General features: G+C 40.9%; 1 protein-coding gene across 1 annotated transcript in view; it reads right to left on the bottom strand.

The window, feature by feature from the left end:
- ino80da (INO80 complex subunit Da) overlaps positions 1-17,182 on the bottom strand; it is a 30,658-nt gene extending 13,476 nt beyond the window's left edge. The window contains exons 1-7 of the mRNA XM_060930062.1: positions 16,673-17,182; positions 9,097-9,343; positions 7,322-8,079; positions 6,960-7,065; positions 4,905-5,129; positions 4,718-4,821; positions 4,419-4,552 (exon numbers count right to left, since the gene is read on the bottom strand). Coding sequence (XP_060786045.1) covers positions 4,419-4,552; positions 4,718-4,821; positions 4,905-5,129; positions 6,960-7,065; positions 7,322-8,079; positions 9,097-9,314 — 1,545 coding nt within the window. The 5' untranslated portion in view covers positions 9,315-9,343; positions 16,673-17,182. The remainder of the gene's footprint in view (positions 1-4,418; positions 4,553-4,717; positions 4,822-4,904; positions 5,130-6,959; positions 7,066-7,321; positions 8,080-9,096; positions 9,344-16,672) is intronic.

Below are 17,182 nucleotides of genomic sequence, written 5' to 3'. Positions count from 1 at the left end.
CGCGGACACGGGGAGAGGTTGTTCTTTATTTTTATTTAATGAAAAAGGACACTTCCTGTCTTAAAGTAATGACGGGTGTCATTTCTCTTTACTTAGCTGAGCGGTTCTTGACATAATCTGGATTACTACAGTTGTGGAATAGGGCTATTTACTGTATTATTTACTATTTGATCTCAAACGCATTAAAGCGGCAAGAAATTGCACCAACTTTTGACGAGGCACACCTGTTAATTGAAACGCATTCCAGGCGACTACCTCATGAAACCGTTATGACTATATAGTTAGTTATGCACTACTCATAACATTTATCCTACAGCAGAACACTAAAATCGACCCAGGCAGGATATAAGATTACATGCTTTGTTTTTACCCTATGATGCATATAACTGCACTGATACAGACTGCTGGAAAATGTTACGTCAGCAACGACATTAGCAATTTTAATCAGGCCTTCACCATGAGGCAAGCAACCTGAGGACAACCCGGGAACATTCTATACTAGCCAACCTACAGTATGTTTAGCTGATTGATGATGCTACTGGAAATCTCTGATGGACATCAAGTTGCCAAAGTCAGGACATTTTTATAATGAGTAACAAGTACTAGATAAGAAATTTTTCATTTTAAAGTGTTAGATTCCACAATCCGGTATCAGCATGGACATTGCAGGAGCTACATGCCTACTACTTTCATTAACTATTAGGCTTGGCACGGTTATGGGAAAAAAACCGAACCGTATGATACGCCTGTTGCGGTGCAATACGCGTATAAACCGCGGTACCCCTATTTAAGATGTTCGCCAAAAAAAAAAAAAGCCGAATGCCCGTATGAAACCACATGGTTCTCTTTCGCGCGAACAGGGGTGATAGCGTTCCGGCGCCGCGGTACGCCGGAAATCCCTTTACTGTCTATCTGCGCATCTCAGAATGACACAGGATAATGGGCGAACTAGATTTTTTTTTTTTTTCCGGCGAGGGGAGGGGAGGTTTGTTTTAAACAGTGCAGTGATTGGTTTTATTGCAATATTTTATATTGGCTGTGTGTGTATTTTGTTATAAATCGTTCTAAGAATACAGTGGCACTTTAAGATTAGATAAGAAATCCAGCCATACGTTTCAAAACACTGCACTTTAATTTCAAGTGAAAAAATACATCCTCACTCTCAGGGATTAGAAGAGTTTTTGATTCGGTTTTTGTATATAGGTGGTTGGTTGGTCGCCACATAAAAGTTTAAGTTTTAACACACACATCTGTTCAAAAGTAAGCTTTAAGAACTCATTTTTATTTCTTCCAATTATGAAAACTCTGTATGTGACAAAAGACACCTGGTTCCTCTAGATGCCACAACATGGCAGCAAACACTCCTGACACTTTGTATAAATACTGTAGTAAATAAAAAAGCTGTTGAAATCATCCACGTCTTCCCTCTTGCTGTTTCAAAATACTACCTGGCTTTTCATCAGAGATTGTTCATAAAATGTGCTTATGTCAACTCAAACTCAGTTTGTGCATGATTATTTCATTGTAACTATAATTTTAACCTCTCTTAAATGCTGTATCCTAAACTATGTTTACTTAAGGTAAATAGTAGGCTATATGCCCAAATACAGAGTACTTAAGATTAAAAAAAAACGCAATACGTACCAAACCGCAGACCTCAAACCGCAATACGTACCGAACCGCGACTTTTGTGAACCGTGCCACCCCTATTAACTATATTTAATTATTCTTGTAGTAGTGCCTGTAATATTATAGCTTTTACTATTAAATTTATTAATCTTACTTTAGCATCGCCCAAACAACAACAAAGTGTGAACATCTCTGTAAGCAGAACATGCAAATTTTTCCTCCTACAAATTGGTCAAACTTTCTTTAAAGGGTATCCACAGCAAAAAATAAATGTAGGCTAGAAATATTACACATTTTGCACAAATGCATTTTGACTACCCTGTAGTGTCACACTGGTGTTGCATAAAGCAGTGCTTGAAAATTCTTTAGTATTCCTGCTCACTCAAGGGTGCAGCCATATTGCCACTTTGTGGGTGGTATCAAAGGTCAGCATGACGTCATGTAATATTGATAGAGTTTCCATATCTTGATTGGCTTGCTGCTCCTGACACCACAATGTAGCCAGATGTACAAAACATTGTTGAAAAATAGCAGCGTGTAAAGCTTATGGTTGCAAAAATAATAAACGTGATAGTGTTTTTTCCTGTGTTCCATTGCAGACAACTGAGCACCGTAAACAACTTGCTAAACAGTGACTACACAACTTGGGAACAGGTCATATTTTAGAAACTCTCCTTTGATAGAAAAGCTGTTGTTTGCGAGGACCATTTTGAGCCTGACTGCTTTGAAAGGAGCCTCCAGGCCAAGTGCTTGGGCTACGCAGGTTATATTAGACTCAAACCCAATTCCGTGCCAACAATATTCCGACACTGTCCACGGAAAAGGGATTCAGGCCATGTGAGCTGATTAACTAGAATAGTATAGACATTTGAAAATAATATACACTACCGTTCAAAAGTTTGGGGTCACTCTGAAATGTCCTTATTTTTGAAAGAAAAGCACTGTTCTTTTCAATGAAGATGACTTTAAACTAATCAGAAATCCACTCTATACATTGCTAATGTGGTAAATGACTATTCTAGCTGCAAATGTCTGGTTTTTGGTGCAATATCTCCATAGGTGTATAGAGGCCCATTTCCAGCAACTCTCACTCCAGTGTTCTAATGGTACAATGTGTTTGCTCATTGCCTCAGAAGGCTAATGGATGATTAGAAAACCCTTGTACAATCATGTTAGCACAGCTGAAAACAGTTGAGCTCTTTAGAGAAGCTATAAAACTGACCTTCCTTTGAGCAGATTGAGTTTCTGGAGCATCACATTTGTGGGGTCGATTAAATGCTCAAAATGGCCAGAAAAATGTCTTGACTATATTTTCTATTCATTTTACAACTTATGGTGGGAAATAAAAGTCTGACTTTTCATGGAAAACACAAAATTGTCTGGGTGACCCCAAACTTTTGAACGGTAGTGTACTAGCGCATCTCAAAATATTGCAATATCATGAGGTTTTTTTTGTAATTTAGTTCTATATTCATTACATGTAAAATTAAATATTTCAAGCCTTTTTTGTTTTAAATTTTTATGATTATGGCTTACAGCTCATGAAAATCAGAAATCCAGTATCTCAAAATATGAGAATATTTCGTTCTGAGTTTGAGTAACACAGTATAAAATACCATGCATCTCTCAGTCTAGTTCATTACACACAACCACAATGATGGGGAAGACTGCTGACTTGAGGCTGGTGTCAGTGCATCAAGAGCCACCACGCACAGACGTCTTCAGGAAAAGGGGCTACAACTGTCACATTCCTCATATCAAGCCACTCCTGAACCAGAGACAACGTCAGATGCGTCTTACCTGGGCTAAGGAGAAAAAGAACTGGACTGTTGCTCAGTGGTCCAATGTCTCCTTTTCAGATGAAAGTAAATGTTGCATTTCATTTGGAAATCAAGGTCCTAGAGTCTGGAGGAAGAGCAGAGAGGCATAGAAGCCAAGGTGTTTGAAGTCCAGTGTGAAGTTTCCGCAGTCTGTGATGATTTGGGGTGCCATGTCATCTGCTGGTGTTGATCCACCGCATTTTATCAAGTCCAAAGTGAATGCAGCCGTCTACCAGGAGATTTTAGAGCACTTCATGCTTCCATCTGCTGACAAGCTTTATGGAGATGTTGATTTCCTTTTCCAGCAAGACTTCACACCTGCCCACAGTGCCAAAACTACTACCAAATGTTTGCTGACCATGATATTACTGTGCTCAATTGGCCAGCCAACTCACCTGACCTGAATCCCAGAGAAAATCTATGGGGTATTGTCAAGAGGAAGATGAGAAATACCTGAGCCAAAAATACAAACGAGCTGAAGGCCGCTATCAAAGCAACCTGAGCTTCAATAACACCTCACCAGTGCCACAGGCTGATCGCCTCCATGCCACACCGCATTGATGAAGTAATGTGTGGTAAAGGAGTCCCAACCAAGAACTGAGTGTATAAATGAACATGCTTTTCAGAAGTTAGACATTTCTGTATTATAAATTCTTTTTGGATTGATCTTCGGAAATATTCTAATCATTTGAGATACTCGATTTCTGATTTTCATGAGCTATAAGCCATAATCATCAAAATTAAAGCAAAAACAAAAAAAAGGCTTGAAATATTTCACTTTGCATGTATCGAATTAAACTACAAAAAAAAAACCTTCACAATCTTCTAATTGTTTGAGATGCGCTAGTATAACAAGTGTAAGACAAATAACTACTGGTACTTGTTAATTTATCATGCAATTCTACATAAATTGCCTTCAATTCAATAACTGCCTTTAAAAAACAAAAAACAACAAAAAACTTCAATTACCATTTTCTTGGCATGTTCATCACAGAGAGGTGTCTGGTGTGTGATGTCGAAGACAGGGACAGAACACTGCTGCCCATCAGCAAACCGTGCTGTGCAGCTGGAGAAGAGCTGCTGTGAGCGGTTCAGCAGGATATCTACAAAACAACTGTCAAGGACCAAAATACACCTCCACCTAAAATGTAAACTATACATCTACCATAACAAAAAAAAAGAGCAAGGATTCCACTAGAAAACACACGTGGTGGTGATCATTTGTAATAGGTAACTGCTGCACTATGGAGTATATGCCAGAAGGATACGTTGGAAGCAGTGGCGTGTAAAAGGCAGAGATGGGTTGCTGCAGGGTTGACCCTTGGTGCTACCAGTACACACAGATTTTCTCAGTTCCTGTTGTACTGCACACCTAGGACACATGAAACATATTTTAACCTCTCTAAATCTCCAAATTTTCACTCTTATATACACACACACACACACTTCCTATACCTGCTGGAGGTGTGTGATGTTTTGCTGAGCTGCTGGATGAGTTCTCCTGTGCAGTCAGGATCCTTGCTGGCTGCATGGAGCAGAGCTTTCCTAAAGGCGTATTTGTATCTGCTATAGCGTGTGGCAGCTCTCTCTTGCCTACAGAGATGCTTGTAGCGCTCCTGCAGGTATGTACAGAGCTGAGCCAGACGAGACCGCCGAGGCTCCTCACGCTCACCAACGGAACTGGGGGGAAAGAAACAAACAAATATAAGATGTTCATATGACGCAGTAGAAAACATTACAGTATTTAAAAAAAAACAAAACACACACACCATACTCTACAGTAGCTTACCAGAAGGCCATTATTTACACAGACACAGCTGATATATGTTTTACCTAGTGACTGTATTTACAAAAAAGTATGGACAGGTCTCTAGAAAGTAAAGCAAAAACAAGGCTAATGCCCTGCTAACTGCAATATAACATGTACTACCAGCCATCCCCATGTGTTTCAATGACAAAATAGCCTTTATTCCATGTCATCTTTCTCGTCGAAATTGTCAAAATTAGTCCCCCCCCAAGTTGATATCTGCACGTTTATTTTCCCCCCAGAAATGAGTTTGTAAAATGTTATTCTATCATAAGAAAAAAAAAATATATGAGTGATTCCACGCTTATGGGTACTGAAATGGGGACATGAACTTATTTTTAAAAATTCACCTAAAACCATTTCTTTTTTTAGCACCAGATCACAAAACATGTAATCTTTAATGAATGATATGTTAAAAGATAACTTTAATTTTCTGAGATGTAATAAAAACATTTACATATGCCAAAGTCAGAACGTAACAGAAGTGTTGTGGACATATATATTCTCAATTTTAACAATGTAGAATTACTTTTTGAAACATAGGAAGGTGATGTTTTAGCAAATATAATTAATAAACATGTGTAGTAGAATAAACATACACATTCTTTCAATAAGATTAACATGGTATATAGCTAGATTGTAATTAATTTGTAACAGACACGAGATGGACAATCGTAACAGAAGTAATGTAACAGACATCATTTTGGAACTCATAGGCTTGACTTTGGCATATAAATATGTTTTTATTACATCTCAGAAAATTAAAGTTATCTTTTAACATATCATTCATTAAAGATTACATGTTTTGTGACCTGATGGTAAAAAAAAGAAATGGTTTTAGGTGAATAAGTTCATGTCCCCATTTCAGTACCCATAAGTGTGGAATCACTCATATATATATATATATATATATATATATATATATATATATATATATATATATATATACATACACACACACACACACATACACACATGCATACATACACACACACACTTGAGAATGAACTGATTGACAGCTTTAGTGACGCACTGGACCAGAGTCTTGGGAGAAGGGGGCGGGCTTACCAATTGAGTAGGTGTACTTGACTTTGACTCTCATTTCTACTGTGCAGACTCTGGCTTCAGAAAGCAGCAGAATGTCCCTACTGCACAAACACTGTCTCCAAATTTGACAGCACGGTGGAGGAATTTTGGCTTCATACCTATAGAATGGGCCGGCACGGTGGTGTAGTGGTTAGTGCTGTTGCCTCACAGCAAGAAGGTTCGGGTTCGAGCCCAGCGGCCGGCGAGGGCCTTTCTGTGCGGAGTTTGCATGTTCTCCCCGTGTCCGTGTGGGTTTCCTCCGGGTGCTCCGGTTTCCCCCACAGTCCAAAGACATGCAGGTTAGGTTAACTGGTGACTCTAAATTGATCGTAGGTGTGAATGTGAGTGTGAATGGTTGTCTGTGTCTGTGTGTCAGCCCTGTGATGACCTGGCGACTTGTCCAGGGTGAACCCCGCCTCTCGCCCATAGTCAGCTGGGATAGGCTCCAGCTTGCCTGCGACCCTGTAGAACAGGATAAAGCGGCTAGAGATGATGAGATGAGATCTATAGAACGGAAGGGTATGGGGCCATGCTGTTCATGGTTGTTTCCCCCCCCCCCTCCCCCCACACTTCAGCATGCTCATGTATGTTTCAGCCATTTCAAAAAAATTCCTTACTGGTGGTGAGGACTCCCTTCCTGCAGTCTCCAGGCCTGAGGCAATGAAGGAAGTCTCTCTTCTGCTTCTTCATCCTCATCAGCACTTTCATCAGACCAGTCCAGTCCTGAATACATAGTTATGCAGGTTAGTTTAGGTCCAGAAATACATACGTCACTTATTGCAAACAGCCATTTAAATACCACTTCACATGAAAGCTGTAAATTACAGGTGGATGTTATAATTATAACAGCTTATATTAATGTCTCCAACTTATGTCATTTACGTTAGTGAGACATGTCTGCATTACACAGTTTATCGGTGCTCTATCTCTGTGAAGCTGGTCAAACATTAAAGCCGTGTGTTTAATGAGCCATTAATACCAAGATGAGGGAAGAGGTCTCCATGCTCTCGGTGTCTTTGTGCACAGAGTTGCACAAGATGCTGTAGCCTTGACAGGCAGGCAGGAGGTGCTGTGAAGGCAGTGGGTCGCATAGCGATGGTGCGACTCTGTGGGCACTCCCGAGTGCCAGCAGATGGGTGACTGGGGGCAGTGAGGAAGGTCTTCCGGTATTGCTGACCTGCTGAGGGGGGCGTGGTAGGGACCAGAGAGGCTCCAGTCGGAACTGGTGCTGGCTTACATACCAGAGCCTGTGATGACCCCTGCTGGATGTAGGAAGCGTGACCAGCATGCTGGGAGGGTGGGGGAGGTGCAGGTGCTGCTGGTGTCAGTGGTGGTAGGTGTGGCGATCTGGGCAGTGTGCAGCCCACTGTGACTTGCGTCAATTGCTCTGATGTGGGTGAAGGAAGGTCAGCATCATGACGTGGGCCTTGCTGACTGAGCACTGGCCGACTAACAGGCTTCCTCTTAAGTATAGAGTTCTTGCGTGTGGTGCTCTCCACTCCATCCACATCCTCCTCATAAAAGGCAAAGGGGTCAAGCAGGTGCATGTCAGACAGCGCAAGGGGGGGCAGACGGGTACAGGGCGGAGACGGAGGTAAACCATCTAATCCGTTAGAGGCTCTGAGAGCTAGAGAGGGCACGGTGATGTTCAGTGCTACGGAATCCAGCGCATCATGTTTTTTCTTACGCTCCTTCTTGGGGATGAAGCCCAGCACTTGCAGGTGGCTGTTACAGTATCTAAAATAGAAAACATTGTACCATTTAATACTAATAAAACAATGGTGATAAGCGTATCAAACTTTAACGGGTGGAAATCAATGTCATCTGCTGCAGGCCGAACTAAACTGCATTATCTTTCCTCTTACTGCATTTATATTCCAAGAAGCAAACAGCACAATGGAACTATGAAACATGTATAACAAACATACTGTAAGTAAATTTATATGCATATTAATAATCTAAATCATGAAATGCACTCGTAACTAATATTAAAACCAAAATTAGATTTAAAAAAAAAAAAGTTGATAAATTCAGTCCAATAACCAGACTACTAAGGTAATACAGTCTACAGTTAATCTGATCTTTTTTCCTACATCTGTATAGTGCAAACAAAAACATATATATAATTTTAAATTAGTGTACATCATTAATGTTTAATTTTTAGTGACAATATTTCATCACTACCACACTACTATTGTAATTATTACTTGTAGCAACACCACTAAAGCAAATTCAATCAAGTGATGCATGAAGTCTTATGCCATTTGTATTCAACAGATAAGATTCTAAGAGCTGTGACAATCTGTCAAAATGTAGACATGAAAACATTTCTGTAAAGATGGAGGATCATCATTGTTTAATTAGCCACTCAGTAGAAATAATAAAGGGCCGTCGTTGCCGAAATCGATACTGTGGAAGTACACTTCAAGTCCCTCTGTATTGCATCGCTGGTTATGCCATCGCTGCTTTGATTACATAAGGTGTGCAACAAGTCATGCACTATAATTTTGTATCATTGCCCAAGTAAGCTTTATAAGCTATTCTATAACGATAATACATCTCTCAGTTACAGGATATTCACAATTAGGAAATGATGCTGTGAAAGACCTCTGCAGAATCCGAGTCTTGGGAAAGTACCTTGATCATCTCTGTACACCTGAAATTTTGTGATTCTAGGACGATAACGCTCAAATCTGAAGCATTTGTCAGGTGTACACAAATTGCACGTAGGTACAAAGTAAAACAATAACTCACCTGCGGTCTTCGGCTTTAGGAATGGGGTTGGTGCATCGCTGGCTGTTGTACTTGGCCACATATTCACACTGTTTAAAGGGAGCAGTCTTGTCCTCTAAAACATGCCGTATGCAGAAGGCATATCCATTGAGTCTGCGCTGCTTGCAGAGTTTAGGGCTGTATGAGCACAAAGGCTTATTGTCCACCTCCGAGAAGTGTATGTGTTTCCCCTCATACATCACGTGACTCTATTCCGTGAAAACATCAGCTGACAAGAAAAAGTCAAAAAGATTGTAAGTTTAATTTGATCAACATCACAGTACACAACCTGTATTCCAGTGTGACCTTGACGACATAATTATTAGAATGTGTACAGTACAATTAACATTAAATATTATCAAATAAAATAAATTGGCCTCAAACTGTTTGACTCATTAATATTCGGAATCAAATGTAAAATTTACACCAGGGATGGGCAAATCATGAATTCATTAGCTGGCACACTGGGCAGTCAAAAGCTCCAGTGTACTGCCCAGTACCCCATGTTCGGGATGCCCTGAAACTGACTTAGCAAAAAAAGTGATTGATCACATCATAGAAAAATGTATGGAGAGATAGTTTGCTAGTTAAGTGCATCAATACAGACTAAGGAAAATACACAAGTATACAATTATTATCCTTATCTAACAAAGTTTCTAATGTACCACATCAGGTTTGTTCCAGTGATAAAGTTAGTAGGTCGTTTCAGCAATGAACTGGGGTGTTCTCTCCTTTCATAGCATGTGCAAGATATTACTCATGTCCAGAGTCTCTTTTCTGTCAATATGTTTAAACACGAGCTGAATGTGTGTAGAAATCAGGACAGTTATGTGAATCAGATTCAGAACAAGTAGCTCACATTACACTGTTTACACTGAGGCGTGTCACGCCATAGGGAAGCACATTATGTTTAAATATACACACCAAATAATAAATTCTGTTCTGCAAAATCAATAATGGGTAGGTTTTCTTTTTCTGGTCGCCACCAAGAAAACATGGGGGGGGCTAATAGCCTGGACACACAATCTGCTTGCCTCAAGAACCTTGATTACTAATTTGTCCACTCACTTTGTATACGAGAAAGAGAACTGATAAAATATTTAGAGATACCTTAACCCTGTTTCTCAAAGGTGGATCTGATAATAGGATCAGACCACACAATATTTTTGTCTTCCACGATAGTCACCATGTCAGATTAGGCAACACTACAAGTTTGACCCTGACCAATCATCTTTTACGTCCTTGCATGCTGTTGAGGAGGAGGGTCAAGAAATTGTCAATGATAGCTACAGGTCAGCATCAAGGAATATGTCATGCAAGTTGTCAAACTAGGCAAGAAAATATAAAAATACAAAAAAAAAAAAAAAATTACGACATGGTAGATTTTTTGTTAGGGCGTTGTGGGGCATCCCAGACTCCACATCGCTGTTCAAGATTTTTTTTTTTAAACATATATGCTATTATAACAGGCAGTTACACTACACAATGAAACTCTTACTTTGCTAAGACTGTTTACAAAAAAAAAAAATCTTCAGTTATGTCACACTATAAGGCCCATTCGTTGTTCCTGACATTCATATTTGGGCCCGACACTGGAAATTTGTCTGCCATGACAAAATCACGACATAATCATGTGGAATTTGTGTTCACATGCTCAATATTAAGAAAACCTCTCTTTACAACCTGATTACACATAAACCAAGCCAAACCAAAAAGCCTTTACTTATCACATGTACACTCAAGCACAAACTTAAAGTGCTGATGACACGTTTTTGACATCTTTGGCGATGTTTTATAACATAAGTAATTCCCAATGATCCATATATTAATTCACGAAGGCGCCTATTTTACAAGTTATGATAAAAAACGTGGCTATTTGGGCAAATTTGACAGGGCTGCAGCACCCAGGAGACGAAAAAGGAGGAGGAGCTATATGACGTCAGCGAAAGAACCTTCCTCCTAACTTACCAGTTTGTTGTTGATGCGACAGGTGTTCAGTTTGTCGTCATTATTAGTATTTTATATATATATATATATATATATATATATATATATATATATATATATATATATATAAAGTTATTATGCCTTCGCATTGTGTTGCCGGCTTTTGCTCCAAAACCTACAAGGATGGGGTAAGTTTATTCAAGTTTCCCAGAGATCCCGAGCTGCATGCGAAGTGGGTGAAGCAAGTCAGGCGCACTCGTGACAAGTGGGAGCCCTCACCAACATCCATCCTGTGCTCTGAACACTTCGATTTGGATTGTTTTGACACCCTTCCCAGCTTAAAAGAATCTCTTGGGTGTTCAGTTCAGCACAAACGTGTGTTACTACCATCAGCAGTGCCTACACAGTGTTGCCAGATTGGGAGGTTTCCCGCCCAGTTGAGCGGTTTCAAGTGCATTTTGGTGGGTTTTGAACATATTTTGGGCTGGAAAACGTCAGCAGTATCTGTTGCCAGATACTGCTGAAGTTTTCCAGCCCAAAATATGTTCAAAACCCACCAAAATGCACTTGAAACCACTCAACTGGGCGGGATTCCTCCCAATCTGGCAACACTGCCAGTATTCCGGAGGGGGTCTACTAGTAGCTATGCCGGATCCAAAGACAGTCCTCCTGTCAGAACATGTGTTGTGAAACGATATAATATAAAGGTACGTAGAGCTATAGATTCTACATGATAATCATAAATGTAATCATAAAGTCGGCGTGATATCAGTCATGTATTTGCTTGTGAAAGCTTGCGGCTTTCATGTAACTGCCGCCTAGCAACGAGAGGCAAAGGGTAGGCCATCATAGATTCTATTCGGAAGAGATCAACACAATTCTAGACTCCCAGAAGAGGAAGAGCTAGCACTAGAGAGTTCACCGGCGTTTTCATGCGCCATTTCCATTGAGTAGAACCAGAGTAGAACAGCCAGTGAACCGCAGCGTGTTCTTCCGCTGACGTCACAACATGGCCGCGAGCCACGGACCCAGTTTTCTTGCACTGTGCAATTAAAAGTTGGATATTTGCGTAACAACAGCTTCTTTTCACGTAATTATAACAGAAATCTAACATGTTTGCCATGTTGTATAGTTTATTTAAGAAATTGCATAGAGTCATGTTCGTGTCATCAGCACTTTAAAGTGCATATCACAGGTAAATTCAGGAGCAAGATCAATGTAATTCTCCTACTTTATATTAAACTTTGGTCAAATATCTGTAACATTCTGCATTCTCTGCAATTTTTTACCTTGCGCAATACCAGAAAAATTCAGTTGAAATCAAGCCATTTGAGGCGAATTGGTCCGCCTCTGAAAAAACTTTAGCATTTGGATTTCCCAGAAAACATTGATTTTCGTGATGTCATCTGCGGGACACCTCCCTCTGAATCCAACGTCAGCGCTGGTTTGTTTATGAGAAAACGACCTGGCGGTTTTCTACAAATTTCTTCAACGTTATCGCGTAATTATTAAAATGGTTAACAGATGTATCGTAGGAGGGTGTAGCAACACCAATGTTGATGGGATTAGTACTCATCGTTTCCCAAAAGACCGGACAATGAGAGAGAAATGGGAGCGCTTGGTCTACACCAATTACCTCTCTGATATGTTGCAGCGGCCTAACCCAATCAGATCTACCAGATCGCAGCAGAAAAATTTACTATTAAAACCAGTTGTTAAAACAAAGTGTGGTGAAGCAGCTTTTAGCTACTATGCAGTACAGCTATGGAACCAACTGCCAGAGGACATTAAAAATGCTCCTGCTGTTGGCAGCTTCAAATCTAGGTTAAAGACCAAGCTGTTTTCAGATGCTTTCTGTTAAATAATTAATATTTTACATTTTTTATAATCTTTTTCTCTGCATGTTTTAAATTTATTTTAACTTTATTCTATTTTATTCTGCTAGTTTTTTTTTTTCTTTCTTTCTTTTTCTCCTTTTTCTTTTTGGCATTTTAATATTTTATTTCTACTATTGTTTAATTCTTATTATTTTCTTTTAATTCTTTTAATTAATTATTTTAGAATAAAGATACAATTATTTTATGTAATTTTATTTCTCTATTGTTTACTGTTTTTGTTTTTACTTCTGTAAAGCACATTGAACTGCCATTGTGTATGAAATGTGCTATATAAATAAACTTGCCTTGCCTTGCCTTACACAGGCTGTGCACTGAAACCGTGCAAAGCTCGCGCAGCCTGCTGGCGCTTCCGTAGATAACGTCACGAATCTGGCTCCAGACTCCCTTGGGATTTTTCCAGACGCGTTTTGTTATTTTATTTTTTTTCTGCTGTAGACAGATGGCCTTGTGCAAAATTACCCTTCTGGATGAGTGTGTAAAGGGACATACTTTCATATAAAAAAAAAAACAAACAAACATGAAATTGGTCCAGAATATGCACTTTAAGCACACAGTGAAATTTAACCCATCTGAAGCAGTGAACACACACACACACACACACACACACACACACACCCAGAGCAGCTATGCGACAGCACCCAGGGAGCAGTTGGGGTTATGGCCCTTTTCCACTACCCTTTTTCAGCTCACTTCAGCTCGCTTCAGCCCGACACGGCTCGCGTTTTGACTACCTCAGAACAGCACGACTCAGCTCGCTTCAGCCCTACTCAGCTCCCAAAACTCGCACGGTTTTGGAGTAGGGCTGAAGCGAGCCAAACCGAGCCGAGTGGGGCTGGGGGCGTGAGCAGACACTCCCCTGTGCACTGATTGGTGAGGAGGAGTGTCCTCACATGCCCACACATGCCCCGCGAGCATGCTGGGATCTGTAAACACCGTAAACCCGGAAGAAGAAGAATTACGAGAATTTCTGAAGCCTTATGCGCCTCGCCTCATCTATACGCTCTTGCCAGTATCTGTTGGCGTTGTCGGTGACAACAAGCCACAGCACCAAGACCAGCAACACTAACGACTCCATGTCCTCCATGTTTATTGTTTACTATCCGGGTCGTGAGACTACCGCTTAACAGGTCACTGATGTCACTGTTTGCGCCGCCTAACGACATCACGTGACGTCCACCCACTTTCGCTAACTCCACCCAATGTGTCCACCCACTTCCAGCCAGCACGGTTCAGCGCGGTTGTAGTCGAAATGCAACTCCAACAGCCCCACTCAGCTCGACTCAGCACGGCACGGCTCAGCCCAACTCAGCCGCATTGGTAGTGGAAAAGCGGCATTAGGTGCCTTGCTTCAGCCCAACCTCAGGCCATGGCTGCCCGATGTTACTTTGAACTGTAAGGAAAACAGGACCACCCGAAGGAAACCCACGCAGACACGGGGAGAACATGCAAACTCCACACAGAAAGGCCTCCGTCGGCTGCTGGGCTCGAACCCAGAACCTTCTTGCTGTGAGGGGACAGTGCTAACCACGACACCACCGTGCCACCCATGGTAATAGTTTTAGGTGGGGTTTACATTAGACCGTATCAGCGGCTCATCAGATTAACGTTTTTAAAACGATTAGTGCACACAGCAACGCCAATACACAATTCGCGTGCACATAGCAATGCCAATACACGGATACGCTCGGCTCCGCAGGCATCCTGTGCTCCAAATCACTCCGCCCTGAACAGTGAGTGCCCTCTGGAGGGTGCGCACTCCGGCCCTGCGCAGCTCACACAGCGCACGAGCAGTGATTTGGGACTGAGCCGCTGTGTGTGTGATCTCAGTGCATGTCGGGCATGCGCGTCACTTACCACTTGCAAGTGGAAGGATGGCAAGCCTAAAGACAATCATAACTACACAATGGGCAGTATTTGCATCAGTATTTGCATCAGTATTTGCAGTATTTTCATACTTTTATACACTTTAATGAAAGGTGATACAAGGCGGAAGTCCGCGCCGTTTTACAGCAGTCGTGTCACATGACCAACGCCAGCGAATCAGGAAGGTGGATGTCACAGTGACGTTGTCCAATGACGCCACCAGCTAGAGCTCAGCACAGCGTATCCACGTATACTCAATGTTTACACAGCACCGGACCAGACACGATCTAGATTGAATACGTGGACCCTGGCGGATTCCCGTTTCCCGGCGTTTTAATGTAAACGGACAGTGCATCCGCGAAGAAAACGAGACAGATACGGTCTAATGTAAACTTGGCCATAGAGAAGAAAACCTTTTTTTTTTTTTTAAATAAGGTAAGACACTGATTTGTATGCGTTGGCAGGATGCAACTGAATTACACATGGGAGTGAGTGGTCTCAGGTTCAGTGTCAGGTGAGGAGAGTGACACTAGTCAAACTGGTCTATCACTAATCAGTGCAAATACACCGAGGTCACTGAGGACACTGAAAAACAGTGAGACTAACATGTGGGTTTTGAACAGACCAACGTTAATCATCCAATACAAATGCTTAAATATGAGCACAAATAATAATAAACTGGGTTTACCTTTATTATTACAGTACGAACAGCATTCCCGTTTCAACATAACCAAATTGTGGGGGAATACAGTCATAAGTTTTTGCTTTCAGTTTGTGATCTCTCCCTCTCTCTCTCTCTCTCTCACACACACACACACACACACAAGTCATGCATCTTAACACCAGGTCAAATTGCGACTACTTTCTCTACAGTAACAGAGGAGTTGTGAAATAACACTGGAGCCAACAACGCTATAGAATCCCAGCTTGCTAGTTAACCTCATATCGGAAATACACAGTTTTAAGCAAATGATAAACATACCGAGATGGCTTAGGTATACAAGAAGAAATCTGGAAGAAAAAGCACATTACAACACGGCCTTATTTTGTTACCAGGTTAATATAATTAATCCTTGTATAGCTCGGTAGTCGCCGCCGGTTCAGTTACAAACATTAAATTTGAAGTAACATTAACTAGCTAACCAACAATCAATATAAACGATCAGAAGATTAAAACCAATATCGCAAATTATACAGACGAACAAATTTATTTTTCATTGAATTTAACTAGTGTTAGCCAGTAGTTACATACATTTCCCACAAAGCACTAGTTAGCTTAGCCAATGTATTTAAAATACACAGAGCGTTAGCTAGCTAGTAGTGCTAAAAACAAAGCCGTCGTATCCAGGAAACGCAGACACATGAACACAATTCGAGCTTAACTCCTAAGCGGTTACATGAAAATATTATTTTATACTGATTTTTTTTATTACTCCCTAATTAAATAGTACAGACTGTGTTCATTAATCGCACACATACATTTGATACAAAGAAAGCCGAAAGTCAGGCGCACAGGCCTCTTCGGTGAGGCCTACAAAAACAAAACTGCTAAGGTTAGCCAGTTCCGCAGCATGCTAGCTAAGTTTATTTTTAAAAACCTACATACATTAAGGCAGACTTAAAAGAGAAAGAAAGACATTTATGTGTGTCATGATAAGGAATTAATTTTTTAAACTGTATTTTAGTCATGTTTAACATGGCTGCAGATAGTAAATAGAAGGAGGATGAAAACAGCGGCCTACAGAAAGCTCGAAATCCCCGACCCTCAAGTAGCAAACATAGGAGAGTAGAGCGTTGAAAATCGGCAGCGTTACTAATAAAGCGGCCGGCTGTAAGATAGTTCGGCTTACCTTCAATTAGTACAGGCTCTACGGTGTATTCACTCCGGGTACACTGTGGAAATGCCCAATATAATCAGCTGGACCAGATATGCATCGGTACTCGATATGTTACGGAAAATATTCCTTTTTGAAGCCGTGCGCCAGTAATTACAGAGTAATAGTGCATTAAAATAGATATTACCCACGGCTAACATTGGAAGTGCTAGGCTGCTGGGTTTTTTTTTTTCTTTTCTTTCTTTTTTTTTTTTAGTTCAGTCTTCGGTAGACTCCTCACAGCACCACTACCGGCACTGCGGGGACATGACAACACCATAAAGCTCAACAACAACCTCTTCTACCATGTTGGAAGCTGGGCTCGGTATTAACTACAGGCGACATGCCGGATCATTATGCACTTCCATTTCATTTGTGGGACAAAGGATGTCTTGAAATGTCCGGTAGATAGAAAGTTTGAGTGTGTTCTGTAGCATGTAAAGCATCTTGCCAGGCTCACTACACGTCCTCCCTGCTGTCGAGCTA

This window comes from Neoarius graeffei, chromosome 9, assembly GCF_027579695.1.
Source record: "Neoarius graeffei isolate fNeoGra1 chromosome 9, fNeoGra1.pri, whole genome shotgun sequence".
Taxonomy (NCBI): Eukaryota; Metazoa; Chordata; class Actinopteri; order Siluriformes; family Ariidae; genus Neoarius; species Neoarius graeffei.
This window is presented reverse-complemented; position numbering and strand designations above follow the sequence as displayed.